The following is a 15,257-nucleotide window of genomic DNA, read 5'->3' as shown; positions in this document are numbered from 1 at the left end:
GGATGGCTCCCCACCTCGTCGCCGCCCTGGCAAGGAAAGGGTCGACAGCGGCGAGGTGGCTACGGGAGAATGAGACCTCGGGTATCAGTCACCCAAGGGGGTCCTGAAGGATGTCTTCACCGGAGGCTCCAACTCCGGTGACGACAGCTAGCCAGGCTACCGGGGCGACCCCACCTTTTCTGGTCTACGGGTCCGAAGCCCGTCTTCCCCCAGAAACCCTTATGGGCTCCCCACGGGCCCAATCTTTTGATGAGTCTATGCAGGAACAACTACGACGTGAAGGCACGGACTCCACCGACGACCGCAGGTGGTGGGCAGCGATCCGAAATGCACAGTACAACCAAGTGCTCAGGCGCTACCACCAGCGGTTCGTGCATAGTAGGGAGCCCGGGGTCAGGGACCTGGTCCTAAGGCGAATCCCAAATCGAGAAGGGCCTCACAAACTTCCCTCCAGTTGGGAAGGACCCTTCAAGGTGACAGAAGTATGCTGACCCGGGCGTGTCCGCTTCGCCACAACTGAAGGAGTGCCTCGTCCCAACCCTTGGAGCATAGAGCATCTCCGTAAGTTCTACCCATAGGAACAAGTATGAGGGGTTAGGTTTTCTTCTTTTTGTAACTAGGTTGTGCATACGTGTATGCCAGCCCGGTGACGTATGCCCTCATAAGCCCGTCTTGTTGGTCTGCACTCATGCATATCGAGTTATAAAAGAAAAGATTTACCCCCTCAGATATGCTCTTGTGATAGTTTTATTCTGCTACAGATTCCAGATATTATTATCTTTTATCTAACCCACCCATACGGTCTACCACCCTTGCTGGTATGATGACATCCGAATTGAGTAGCCAGGTTTGCAGTTTAGGACCCCTCTACGAAAACAGGGGGGTCCGACAGCCTGGGGGGCAGTTCTAGAGAATGGGTACTCGTCTCCTGGGGTGGTCCGGAGCTGTGTAGCCACTTAGCTTGGTTCCGCACCCTAAGCCTACACGCTCCACCACTCTGTGATGGGTATCCTAGTATTTGGAACTATAGCCCTGTGGGTCCGGGAACCTAGGGTCCGGGTCTAGAGAATGGACGCACGTCCCCTGGGGTGGTCCAGAGCTGTGTAGTTGCTTAGCCTGGTCTCGTACCGTAAGCCTACACGCTCCACCACTCTGCGATGGGTGTCCTAGTATCTGGAACTGTGATTTAGGGGGTCCGGGCACATGGCTTAGCTTCCCAGGCCAAATCCTGCAGGTCCTGTTGCATGAATCAAAGGATGACTGATACTAGACGATGGGTCCTAATGGGTGTGCTACTAACACTTCCTAGCCGAAGCTGTGTGCAGGTCCAGGTCCTAGTCGAGGCTACCTCCTGGGGGCCGGGACACCAACTCTTTCTTAGGTATGCTGGTATCTAGCCTCGACACAACGAGCCTACATCCCAGGGGGCCAAGTACCAGGAGCAGAGTTGATAGAACCGCACACAGCAAGAGCAAGCACACCTGTTTATCAGATGAAAAATATACTACAACACCCATCTTTATCTTAGCAAGCTCATAAATGCTATGACATAATCCTCTAAAAAACTATGCAGTACGCGAAGAGAGGAACAAGCCTTAGTCACAAGTAGTAGAGTAAAATACATATAATTGTGGAAGAGTCCCCTATAGCTGAGTTGGTTGAAGCCACCAATGCAAGCCTTTGCTGCCGCATGACATCTTTTTGAAGTGTAGATATTTGATTTTGTTAATAATAATTTGGATAGCACAATGAATATGGTCTGCATTATAAATTTTGGTCAAGGCGAACTTTTTATCTAATTGCACAAACATTTGTTCGATTTGTGTTTCTTCCCAAAAAAAACCAAATTTACTGGCATCATAATTGTTGCAAACAAGTATGATCGGCACTAAAAAGTCGGGCTGGTATACAATGGCGTCGTATTGATGATCTTGTCTATATTATCTGTTAATAAAGCTGCTTTTAATAGAATTTCGATCCGCAATGAGAAATACTTGGACATGTAAGCCGAAACAGTCTTACCCCATATTATTGTAGTAACAGCAAAAATAGAGTGTAGAGTGTTGAGTCTTATTAGATCACCACACTATACTGGGATCCTGAACAGTATGCTCAGAGCAAAAGCAGTTCCAATTACTATAAAGAGTAAACCACCACCTTAGCTGATAAGAAATTACTGGAAAATTCAACATAAAGCTAAAAGACTCGGTTTTGTGATCCGCCAGTTTGATAGACAATTCACCATAGCAAACTGTAATTTCCAATTTATATCTAGTAAAGAAGTAGTTTCACGCCATCTGCAGTACTACCAAATGGTTGGATTGTAAAACCCATGTAGTTGTGCTGATTTGAAAAATAAAAAACATGCAAAAAAGCAACTGAAATGTATTTTCTATACCTTCAGGAATGTCACATGCAACAACAGGAAACTCTGCAAGAATCCATAAGATAAAATTTGTGACCTAGGGATATTCAGCCCTGCAATGCTTCCCTGCATACAGACCAATATCACAAACTATTAGCAGCGCTCAGTTGCTCACAAGCATTGAAGGAAACAACAAATTAACAAAACTTGGATAATTTTCAACCAAACCGCAAATATAGACTATGTCATTGGAATACTTGTTTTAAACCATCTAGACAGTTCGTTCCTTATGTCTAAAAATCTTTGATCTAAGCACTAGTCCCCACAGGAGCTCTCAGGTGACCACAATATCGACTGGCCACTGATATTAATCCCAAAGGAGAGCACATCAAGAGAAGGAAAAGAGGTATTAGTCTATCCAAGGTTCTTTACCTGATCTTCATTGTCATGTCCCTTTGATTTATTGTTACTATGGCATAAATAATCTGTAACGATGTTATTCATCCTACTCCATGCAGGTTGTAAATTCTTTTGCTGATGGTGGTTTGCGCTCAAAACTAAAACCAAAGATGACACTCGATGCACATATCAGTAATAATACACACCATTCCTTACTCGGCAGTTCCTCCAACCATTGATTGCAACGTTGTGTTCATCCGTTTGGTCCTTTGATTTCATTGGTTTTGAGCTGATGGGGCCTCCACTATTCCTGGTGTTTCTTCTACCCGAGTCGTTGTTTCGCCTTCTCCAGTGAGTCCAGTGTCCATATGGCACACCCTGGCCATCAGGCACCTCATAGCTACCTTGATGGTTGTCCCATAGATCGGTCTGAATAGCTGTAGGATCCCAGCCGTAATCATGCTTCCAAGCATCCTGGGAACCATCCCTCATAATCGAGAGGCTAATGCAAGAATTCGTCTGCTCCCCTGGCTGCTGGTTTGATCCTGCTGTTTCCCTGAGTTTTGCTGACCATACTGTTTGAGCAGGTCGCTTGACTGAATAATCCCAATTTGCCGTCATCTATTTATGATTTCCTTCAACTGAGTGTTTTAGTTGATTGTCCCAATTTACAGAGACCTGCTGGCCATCAGTGAAACTGGTCTCCGTGTCACCCATCCTATAACTGGAACTGGCTTATCGGAGAAAATAAAAGACTCCCAGACATCAGGAACACCATCATCTTTTCTGGGAACGCGACGACGTGACTTCTCCAGATCAGCCACCAATTCAGGATCAACATACTCATCTGGGTTGATTATATCAATAAACATGTCTGGGTCAGGCAAAGGGATATTGAAAGTCGCCTAGAGGGGGGGGTGGATAGGCGAAACCTGAAAATTAAAACTTTATCCCCCAACTAGATCCTTTGATTAGTGGTTAGAACAAGATGAACAATTATCGGAGTATAAAAACTAAGTTCTTGCTAGTAAAGAGTATAGCTTTCAAATAATGCGGAAGTGATAAATCAATACAACTAATAGTTCTATGATAACAAAGCAAGAAAGCTTAGATGAAAAAGAGCACTAACTCAAGTTCTTTTCTTGCGGAGTGTTGCTTCACTTAAATGAGATTTTAACTTGAAGCCACACCAAATGATATGAGCAAAGAATAGTGCAAGAGAACTTAGAGTAAGGGAAAGCAAACAAATCACAAGCAAAAGCACAATGAACACGGGTGATTTGTTTTACCGAGGTTCGGCCCTCGAAGGCCTAGTCCCCGTTGAGGAGTCCACTTAAGGACGGGTCTTTTTCAACCCTTTCCCTCTCTCTCCCGATCACACAAGGATCGGCGAGCTCTTCTTCTTCTCAAGGATCACTCTTGATCCCACAAGGACCACCACAATCTTTGGTGTCTCTTGCTAGCTTTTACAAGCCTCCAACACTTTGGAGGAAGTTCGAATGGGAGTCAAAAACTCCACGCGCAAATGAACACAAAGATGTAGCACACACTATCTCTCAATGAATCTCACAAGGCGCTAGGGCTAAATTCAATTGAGTAGCTCTCAATTGCTTGCTCTCTCTTTTGTGGCACTTGTGTTGGTTGTAGTGGACTAAATCTTGTGTATAGGATGGATCAATGAATATAGGTGGTTGGGAGGGCTTGAGTATGTCAACTAGATGACTTGGAATGTTGCTTGGACTCCCTCACATTGAAGTGGCCGGTTGGGGTGGTATTTATAGCCACCATCCAATTTTGTAGCCGTTGGAGAAGCTGCTGGCGATGGGCGCACCGGACAGTCCGGTGCACACCGGACATGTCCGGTGCCCCAGCCACGTCATCCTATCCGTTGAGATTGGAGCTGGTCGACCGTTGGAGGCTTTGTCCTCATGTGGCACCGGACAGTCCGGTGCACACCGGACAGTCCGGTGCCTCTCTGATCCTCTGCTCTGACTTCTGCCGCGTGTACTGTTCTGCACTGTTTACTGTCAGAGTCGACCGTTGGCGCGAAGATGACCGTTGCTCCGCTGGCACACCGGACAGTCCGGTGCACACCGGACAGTCCGGTGAATTTTAGCGGAGCGGCTGCCGCGCGAACCCGAGGCTGGCGAGTTCTGGAGACCGCGCTTCCTTGGAGCACCGGACATGTCCGGTGCACACCGGACAGTCCGGTGAATTATAGCGCGCCGGCTTCCGAGAATTCCCGAGGGTGAAGAGTTTGAGTCTGAGTCCCCTGGTGCACCGGACAGGTACTGTTCACTGTCCGGTGGCACACCGGACAGTCCGGTGCGCCAGACCAGGGGTGCCTTCGGTTGCCCCTTTGCTCCTTTATTGAATCCAAAACTTGGTCTTTTTATTGGCTGAGTGTGAACCTTTTACACCTGTATAATTTATACACTTGGGCAAACTAGTTAGTCCAAAGATTTGTGTTGGGCAATTCAACCACCAAAATTATATAGGAACTAGGTGTCAGCCTAATTCCCTTTCAGATATCATAATGTTGACCATGATATATAGCGCAGAAGCGCGCCTTTGCATCATTGAAGGCTTCTAATGCAGCCGAATCATCCCAATCAACCACACTTTTGTACAGAGACATCAATCTCTTGGTCTCACACAGTTTAGCCCAGGGGATAGCACAAGCATCAGTGCAAAAATTCTTTTCCCACATCGGAACTGACAAATTTACACTGCCTGAAATAACACATAAGCTGCCCTCTCGCTCACGAACGGGAGCGGGACGGAGGCGTGCCGGAAGACGGGGTCGGAGAAGGGGAGAAGGAGGATGTGAGAGACGAAGGGGCTGGAGGTGGGGCCGTGGCTGACGACGGCGACGACAAGGAGGAAGGGAGGCAGCGGATGAGGTCGACGGAGGAGGCGAGCGGGCCCGACCACGGTGGTGGACTGGAGACAGAGGGGATCTGGCGAGCACGCATGGGGAGACGAAGATAGAGTTGACCACGATAGGTGCTGACACCTTGCTGTGGAGTGGGGGTGAGCCTGGCTCCGTCGAGCGGCGACGGCGTGGGGAGTATGCGAGGGAGCCGTCCTGTAGCTCGCGAAGTGCAGTGGACCGGAGAGGGAGAGGTGGACGTGGATGCGAACGGACTCTGTCGAATTGAAGAAAAAATTCGGGTCTGAGGATGGGCATACATCGACACGCGTCAGTGCGGAAATGGACAAAGCCACGTGAAGCGCGGACAGACTTCCAATTTCTAGAGGCTTTTAACAAGAAGTAATGAGGATGCGGACCCACCCGCCGTAAGCGACCAAATGCGGTGTGCAGAAGCTGGTTCGCGGGTCCCAGGTGTCGGCGTCGATTTGTTTTGTTGGGCCGCGCGGGTGTGTGGACAAGATGGGTCGTGCGGGTGTGGAGGGGTGTGCTGGGCCGCGCGGGTGTGGGTTTCAGCTTAGGAACCGCTTTCTCTTTTCTTTTTCTGTTTTGAATTTCTTTCCTAATTCGAATTTGATTGTGAGTTCCAAGTACAAGTTAAATGCACAAACAAAAGTACCAGCATAGTGCAAATTTATATTTTCATTCATTAATTACTTTAATTAATTAAACATAATAATGTGTATGCATGCCAATTTTATCTATAAAGAAGACCACGTGTGATTATTGGAATCTAAACAATACCGATTTACACAAAGTACCACTGGTTACACGATAAAGGAAAACAGTTAGATATGCAAAATTCATCAATGGGTTATTAGCTTGATTCATTAAGAGGATCATATAAATTTATATGGCAAAAGTCACATGAACTCACTTGTATTTATGTACAATTATGGTGGGACAAAATATTTATGTACAATTGTGGTGGTGCCCTCCAGTCTAACACGATCATTTTACATCACACATAACTGTACAAACTCTTAAATATATTTCTCTTGAGAACTAGGGAAAAATAACCAAGATTATCTCCCACTTAAGTAAGATCGGGACGAGCCTGACAGTGACGGAGCAGAATTTGAGGACAGTAACCGTGAATGTTCCCCTTCTTTGATGTCCTCAACAGCATCGACGTTCAGAAATGGAGGGTCACTCAAGACAATCTCCAAAGCATTCCTGTGGTTTCTCAGCAGCTCCACCACCTTCCCCATTGTAGGCCTGTCATCAGGATTTGCTTGTGTACATAGCAGTCCAATCTGCAGTATATGCATGATCTCATCCCTGATAGAGTCTTCATAGATGCTTCGATCAACAATCATCTCGACTCTGTTGTCCTTGTACTGTTTCCATACCTTTAATTTAAAGAAATTATTATTCATATTTATAGCTGGAACTTGGAATGGTCAAGTAAATGGACTGGTAATTTGTTTTATTATTTGGTCACTTCGCCTTGAAGAGTGATTTGTTTCTAAGGCTGACTACACCTGTACTCCTCTTTCCTTCAACAAAGATGCAAATATGAATGCTGCGAGTGAATTGCACCTAAATCTGGAAATTCATGTTTAGAACTTCTGTTTCTGAAATTTTTCCTAATATAAAGAATTTAAAATGGTTTTAACATAACAAATAGGCCAAAATGCTATTTCAGCAAAGAAGTCTTCTCAATTTTCTACTAATGAACAACGATAGATGCCACTACGTGCCATTATGAACCTGCTAAGGTACAAATCTTCTACCCAGACCGTAATCAGTCTCCAATTCTTCTCATAATCAGATTTTGGATGAATTTCTACCTCTTATGTAAATATAAATGGACAACTAGATTGAATGCCAGCACGTTTTTGGAAACATCATATGAATCATAACAGAAAGCAAGCAAATTCAATAGTGAGGTCAATCACATCATAGTAGTACCTTTGTTAACAAAACCTGTCCTCCGTGTGAACCATTTGAGTTGCTACATCTTTTCCCCGTTACAATCTCGAGAACAAGAACACCATAGCTGAAGACATCGGCTTTCTCTGTCAAATGCCCATGCACTATGTATTCAGGAGCCATGTAGCCTCTGCAAGGCACTTACTTTGTGAGTCCAGTTTAGAACCTCAAATTGCACCATTAACATTTGACATAACAACAGAATTAAAAGCCCTGTAAATACTTCTGTGAATACGATAAAGGATCTTACAATGTTCCAGCAACACCAGTGGTAAGATGAGTAACGTCTTCTCCAAAAGCTCTTGCAAGGCCAAAGTCGGTTATTTTAGGTTTCAATTTATCATCCAATAGAATATTACTGGCTTTGATATCTCGGTGAATAATCCGTATTTCTGACTCCTCGTGGAGATAAGAGAGCCCCTCGGCAATGCCTTGAATGATATCGACCCTGAGATCCCAGGTTAAATTTCCTCTATGACTTGTACCTGAAAGAATATCATAAGTTGTTTTTTTCTATTTTCTTCTGCTTAATATATAATGGGGCGCAGTTCTCCTGCGCGTCTCGAGAAAAAAAAAACAATTGGTTATTGCAATTTTAAAACACCCATTCTAATTTTCTGTAAAAGAAACGGCAAAAAAAGAGCAAATTCTAGGCAAAACTTGAAAGGATCAGATTAATTATGTTTTACTATCAAAACATGAAGTAGGACAGTTTCTTCAAACATGAATTCTGTTATATACTTGCTTTTTTAACATTAAAACACACACAATGATAGCTTTTGTCGCTTTTTTTACTTTGGCAAAAAAATGGCAATTTAAAAGATTGGCAAGGCAGAGCTAATTTATGAGTGAAGCCTACTCTTACATTGACAGAAAGAATGACAAGATTACCCTTGATTCCCTTTTTTAAAATAACCCAACAAGATACTAAAAAAATTGACCCACGAAATGCTGGTCATTCTCGATCTTAATTTGACACTCTTCAAGCAGTATTGCCAAAAAGTAAATAAAATGAAACAACATTAGTGACAGACAGCATCACATCATGGGCTTACCAAACAAGAAGAGATCAAGGCTCTTGTTGAAGTAGTATTCATAAACAAGCAAACTCTCTGGACCATTCATGCTGCAGCCAAGTAACTTAACTAGATTCTTATGACGAACTTGACTTATTAGGTCGACTTCATTGAAAAACTGATCAGCCCACTGCCTTGTATTTAGGAATAGTCTCTTGACAGCTACTTCTTTTCCATCCATAAGAACAGCCTACAGAGTTGGAATCTTGGGGTCAATATCTGAAAGTTCAAGTTTCATCTTTAACCCATTGCTCATAAACTCAAACTAACATCTCAGATAAGATAAACCTTTTATACCTTGTATACAGCCCCATAACTTCCTTGACCAAGTTTGTTTGATGGATCAAAATAATTTGTTGCTTTTCTTAACTCTTCATATTTAAAATTCAAACTGGACTGTGCAATTCTGATGGAGAGTCCATCTCCATACATATCTGTAGTTCATTAAAGATATATCAGGTACGAAGAAGAAAATATCCAAATATACAAACTGTTAGAGTAAATAGAAATAGTATCATATTGTCTACCCACGTGGGGTCTTGGAAACCGAGAACGTGGAACTTGGCCACGTTTCTCATTCCGGGAATATGGGAACAATATCGTTCCCATATTGTTAAAACCTAGGTTTAGTAGCATACCGCTTACCACGTTCCAGTTCCTCGATTCCATCGATTCAGGAACCTAGTTACTAAGCATAGGGTGTTAGTCATATATACTTTATATAGTTAGCCCATGAGGCCCAATGCAATATAACGATTACCCCACCAACTCTATTATCCTAAATGGTATCAAGAATCTAGATTAAGACCCTATCTCTAGCCACCAACAACTTCCGCGTTGTGTGTCCCCGGCAAGAGATCGATCTCCATTGTGGGCAGCGCCACCTTCAGGCGTTGAATCCTATTGATCTGCCATCCTCGTCGTTGTTCTAGTGTGGATCGCAGCAACAGATCATCTACCTCCTCTGCGGCGACCTTTGTCCCGATTTCCGTTGTTGGACCATGTCTTGTCCCTGTGCCACCATGGTGGTGGCTCGGCCTAGCCATGAATTGTCCCTGCGCCGTCATGGTGGAGACCGAGCAGGTCGTACCCTGACCATATGCTTCGGCGCCTCCTACACAGTCGCTGACCCACATCGCCCCTGCACCACTGCTCTCTCCTACGTTGTTGAGATCTATCTGATTTGTGCAGGAGCCCGCCAGTGGGTCATGTTGCGTGCATCGCTAGAGGACACCTCTCATTGGGCTACCTCTTCACCCTCCACCATCACTTGTTCTAATCTGTTGATGCTTGTAACCTTTTTTTGGTTTGTCCGATCATTGATCGAGATTGAGTCATCCACCGTCCATACCTACTTCGACATCCTGAAACAAAAATGTGCTATATGCCATTTCTAGTTTGTTTTTTGTGGTTAATGACCAACACAACCCTAAGATCTAACTAATTTGCTAAGTATGTGCTTGCATGTTCATAAGTGTCAAATTGAGGAATTCAACTCAACACAATAGCTCAATCTAAGGTTAAGAAGGACATATTTTGGATAAGGTATACTCTGAGTGGTTTATATACTTGGATGTGTTCTAAATGCCCTTAGAAATGTTTTTTAGCACCTTAGAGGGATTGAGAAGTAACCATATTGGAAAAGGTGTTTTTCGAGTAAAGGTTGAACTAAAATAGAAAACTAAGTTGAAGGAATTAAAAAAGGTAAGTTTCATGACTTAGACTAATTGGACAGTCACTAGAAATGATTGTCTAAGTAAAAAACACACTTAAGGAAAGTCAAATCAATTTAAATAAGATTACTCAGTTTGAACTTCAACTCAGTTGGTCTTGGGCACCAAACACCACTAGAGTTGTGCATCATTTCAAAACATTTGTGCAACACCTTCAAGCCATTCAAAGAGATCCGAGCACCCAATTTGAGTAGAGATAGTCATTCTAGGGAGAGTGCGCTCTTGCGATCTGCATTCTTGGTGTTATGTTACTGTGTTTCTTGCTCTTGTGTGAGTGATACTCTACTGTAAAGGCTAGAAAGAGGCTTCAAGTCTGTAGAGTGCATTGTGGAGACTCTGTCTCTCATTCTACAGGATCTGAGAGCTCAAGCTTGATCATTGAGATATCTTGAGAGAGTTGAGAGAGACCCCGTTCTTGGGACACCTTAACGGGGACGTAGGTTCTTTAGAACTGAACCTTGGTAAAACAAAGCATGTGTCTTCTTGTGTTCTTTACTTTTTGTTGGATCATTGCAATTTATTCTTCTCTCTTTCCCTCTAAGTTCTCTTGTTTCTAGTTATCATTGTAAGTCACTTGATTTGCTCTCCAAATTAATTCCGCATCTATAAGAGCAACAAGTGCAAGAGAACTCTTTTCTCTCACTCGGTTTATATTCTCTCTCATTCTAACAAAAAATCAGGATAAAGTTTTGTTTTAAGTATTGACTTTTCAGGTGTTGCCTATTCATCCCCCTCTAGGCAACTATCACATTGACTACACCATCATCTACATCTTCAACTGTGCAACCTTGTCGAGCATGGGATGTTGAAGGGGCGCCTTCCCACATCGCTTCTCGGTCATCCCATCCACACATCTACATCCTCGATTCTTCATCGCCACCACAAATCGGGATTCCTCTGTTGAGTTCTTCAATTGTCGATCCACCTTGAGTGTATGTACAACCAATTCTACGTGATCCACCTGATTCTTGTGATGTCCATTGCCAAGTACTACTACACACATCTTCTCTGAGAAACAGGAATGTTATTGTGTCACCTGGTTAGCTCGCAACATCATTGCCCGCATGTCTGCTTCGCTATTGTATCAACATCATTGTGTCCTATCTGCTCGCAAGTACTACTACAAACATCTTCTTTAAGGAAGAGGAATGCTATTGTGTCACCTCGTTAGGACACAATATCATTGCCCGCATGTCTGCTTCGCTATAATATCTACATCATTTTGTCCTGTGTATCGACGACTGTGTTGCACAATCTTTGATGCACCTCTGTCTACACAAGGCATTTGTCAAGATATTTGAGTTCTTCATTGCCAACATTGAACTCTACCACTACCGTCGTACCATGCATCCGGACCGCTGCCTCTAGACAGGCTTGTCTACTCAAACTGCACACCTTCAGGTTAGACGGGTCCACCTTTACACAATTTCTTGTTTATCCATTGCAACCACATCTTCAACATTTTTGTCTCTTCTCCACCTACTTCGTCTACTCCAAAAACCACTTGCTACGTCAACACCTTCCACCTCGTTGTTCTACGCATTGCAATTGTTGTCAAGACCTTCTCTATTGGTTCCTCAGACTACGATGTCTGTTGGGGCCCTCTACATCATACATTCATTATTGGCAACATTGTTGCGTACCTTCGTCTACGATGTGTTCATGATCATGGAAACCCTAAGTGCACACTTCGTCCATGGTAGCTTAATTATAGACTCTCCCTCGATTGCATCGATGTCTTCACCTATTTCCTCAATGGCCCTGACTATGCCGACCTCAGCATTGCCCCCTTTCCGCAATGACTAATTTGACGTGTCTCCGTCATCACCACATGGCACCTCTTTGCGCATGTGGCGTCATGTCAACATCATTTGCCTCGACTGCTACATTGACCCACGACATCCTTGACCATGGCTCCTCTGCCCTCATGCTTGGTTATCTAGACATTGACACAAAGGGCTACCACATCCGTGACACATCAACTGTTATGACCATGGGAGGATGTTAGCTTGTCAGCTTCTTCTCCCGTCCCACTGTCTACGACACTCTAGTTGTGACTATGATGGAAGTTAGAGTAAATAGGAATAGTACTCCATTGTCTACTCATGTGGGGTGTTAGTAATCTATATAATCAGCCCATGAGGCTCAATGCAATACAACAATTATCCCACCAATTCTATTTTCCCACACTCACCTATGAAGGAGTTGCACCCTTTATCCCTGCTAAGAATTCTTTTCTTCCATGCCAAAAAAGCAATGACGAGAACAATTGCAAGAGCACCAAGAAATGAACCCAGCCATATCCACAGAATGCCACTGTTTCCTGCATTTTAGCAAGAAGTTATTTTAAGGGAAACAAGAAAAACAAATGAAAGGTGGACATTAAGGTAAGGACATAGAGCAACTCCAATAGTTATGTAAATTTTAGCTCTCTAAATCATAGATTTAAGAAGTTGCTAAATGACTTTTGGAGTAAAAAAATGTGAGTTCTCCAATAGTTCTCTAAATATAGGTTGTAATTTTGTTTTGTATCTATCCACATAAAAAAATAAGTCACAAAAACTACATAATGTAGTCAATATTTTTGTTTAGGGAGTTGTTAAATGGTTGCTAAATGTAGAGAGAAAATGAGGTTAGATGACAAGTTGTTAAATTTAGAAAGTTTATTTAGAGAACTGTTGGAGAATAGTTTTTATGTTAACTACCTAAATTATTGATTTAGGAAGTTTTTTAGAGAACTACTGGAGTTGCTCTAAGGAGGAACGATTTAAGGTAAGGACTACGGAGGGACAATTTAAGGTAAGGACTATGGAGGGACAATCTGTGGCGCACCTTTATTCAACAATAAAAAAAATAATATAGTATTAGGTATTTTGTGAGAATGTCAAGTTAAACAAGAATCATTCATGTGTGAAAAATCGTCAAGTGTTTAACTAGGCTATTCTTTACATATGCACTGACGTTGCAGCAACTTTGACGGCTTTCTTTCTAGTAGCAGTAACTAGTAACCATTGAGAAAAGTAGCAAATACCCTGTCAACGCAAAGGAAAACTAGCAAAATACTCTGGTCAAAGCAAAGGAAACCGGTCTGTTAGTTGGTGGTTTTTGACAAATTTTACAGTCCCAACACTTCCCGTCAATAAAGTTAGGTTGATTAACCATGAGTTCCTTCGAGTGACTTTCCACACGACATAAAGAATAACGTGATTATACGCTGAGTGTGGTCAGCATTGAAAATGATGTGGTTTCGGAATTTGAATTGTCGTACCTGACGAGCTCGATCCCGCCGTGGCGTTGACATTCCAGAATTGTCTGGTGGAGTAGCGGAGGTAACAGCCGGCAAAAAGCGCGCGCCCCTCCGCGGCCGGCGCGCACGGCGCCACTGCGGCCGACGCCGCGCGGAGGCACTGAGCGCACGCGGTGCCGTTGAGGGTCTCCCAGCACTGCGCGATCGCGAACGCCGTGGCGCCCCCGACCGCCGCGGACCCCGCCCCGAACCCCTGGCTCCCCGGAGCCTCCGCCGCCGCGGTGACGTTGGCCAGCACGGCGCGCACGGCGTCCCCGAACGCCCGCGGGTCGGCGCCAGTGTAGTTCCCCTCGGCGGCCGTCCCGCAGACGCGGGCGTCGCTGGCGGCGTCCAGGGCCTCCCCGAAGAAGGAGTAGTTGCCGTACCGGCCGAAGCAGCCGTCGAGGTAGAGGCGGCCCCCGACGCGCGGGTAGCACTTGGGTAGCAGCGACCGCACCTCGGCGAAGCAGAGCTTGCAGTCAACGGAGGAGAGGTCGCGGAAGCACTGGCCGAGGCCGAACACCGTGTTGGGGCCCGAGCCCACGGCGGAGGTGCCGAAGCCGTGCGCGCTGACGTTGGTGTTGAGCTCGTCCATGGCCGGCACGAAGTTGTCGGCCAGCGCGGAGCCGGAGACGGCCGTGCCCGGCGCGCACGTCTGCCCCGCCACGGACGTGCGCGGGTCGGCGGACGTCGCGGAGCAGAGCGCGAGGAGGATGGTGAGCGCGAGGACGAGGCGGGGTTGGAGCGGCAGCGGCACCATGGTGTGTGGCACGAAACGGGAACGGAGTTGCGCGGTGGTGCCGGACGCGGGGAGTCGGGAACTGGGCTGAGGAGCGTGGAGAGTTGCACACGTGGGGAGAGCGGTCGAGCTGATTTGTCTAGTTTGGAAAGGTTGATTTTTGAGAAGGATTGCGTCCTGCGGGAGGAGCGGACAGAAGTCTCCCGGCGGCGGCGTGCCGATGCCGACCAGCGCGAGCGCGCAGGGCCAATTAATGAGCGCCACGAAGGCGACAGCGGAGGCCACCACCGTGATGCCGAGTCCACCTCCATGACCGGGCTGCGGGAGATTGCTAGCGCCTAGCAGCAAGCAGCGGATTCTCACGTTTGCGGCAAGCAGCAAGCAGCGGATTGTTGATTGACCGTGATCTTGATCAGGCGTCTGTCGAGGACAGGTGATCGACGGCCCCTCATCCGCACATAGCTTGTGTCTGAAGCGCCGACCTCACCAACCTCGCCGACCGGCACTGTCCGAGTACGCCACCTGTGCGTCTACGTGCCGCGTTGGCCACACCCCAGGCAAGATGGTGGCTCTCGACAGCAAGTCTGCAACGGCGATGGCGATGGCCAAGCCGCTGGAGCTGGCAGGCTCCTCCGCGGTCCTGACTCCGGGGCAAGTCGGGTTTCAGCTAGACCGGTACCGAAATCAACAGCAGCAGTGGAAGAATCATAGTCGATTTCGATCTGTTAGAAAATAAGATCGATAAATTTATTAAATGACTTGATTAATTGAAATCATTATTCGGCAAGCTAT

General features: G+C 45.6%; 1 protein-coding gene and 1 pseudogene across 1 annotated transcript; both read right to left on the bottom strand.

Annotated features, from left to right (window-relative positions):
• Positions 1 to 2,953: 2,953 nt before the first annotated feature.
• On the bottom strand, positions 2,954 to 5,739 carry LOC103652630 (uncharacterized; annotated as a pseudogene).
• A 759-nt stretch (positions 5,740 to 6,498) lies between these two features.
• On the bottom strand, positions 6,499 to 14,894 carry LOC103652629 (cysteine-rich receptor-like protein kinase 2). Its single transcript, XM_008678169.4, has 7 exons — positions 13,709 to 14,894; positions 12,635 to 12,763; positions 9,005 to 9,141; positions 8,687 to 8,897; positions 7,882 to 8,116; positions 7,611 to 7,761; positions 6,499 to 7,048 (listed from the first exon to the last, which is right to left on the bottom strand). The coding sequence occupies exons 1-7, from the start codon at positions 14,484 to 14,486 to the stop codon at positions 6,722 to 6,724; spliced, it is 1,968 nt and encodes a 655-aa protein (XP_008676391.1). The 5' UTR covers positions 14,487 to 14,894; the 3' UTR covers positions 6,499 to 6,721.
• Positions 14,895 to 15,257: the final 363 nt, after the last annotated feature.

The sequence above is a fragment of the Zea mays genome, chromosome 3, assembly GCF_902167145.1.
Source record: "Zea mays cultivar B73 chromosome 3, Zm-B73-REFERENCE-NAM-5.0, whole genome shotgun sequence".
In the NCBI taxonomy this organism is placed as follows: Eukaryota; Viridiplantae; Streptophyta; class Magnoliopsida; order Poales; family Poaceae; genus Zea; species Zea mays.
This window is presented reverse-complemented; position numbering and strand designations above follow the sequence as displayed.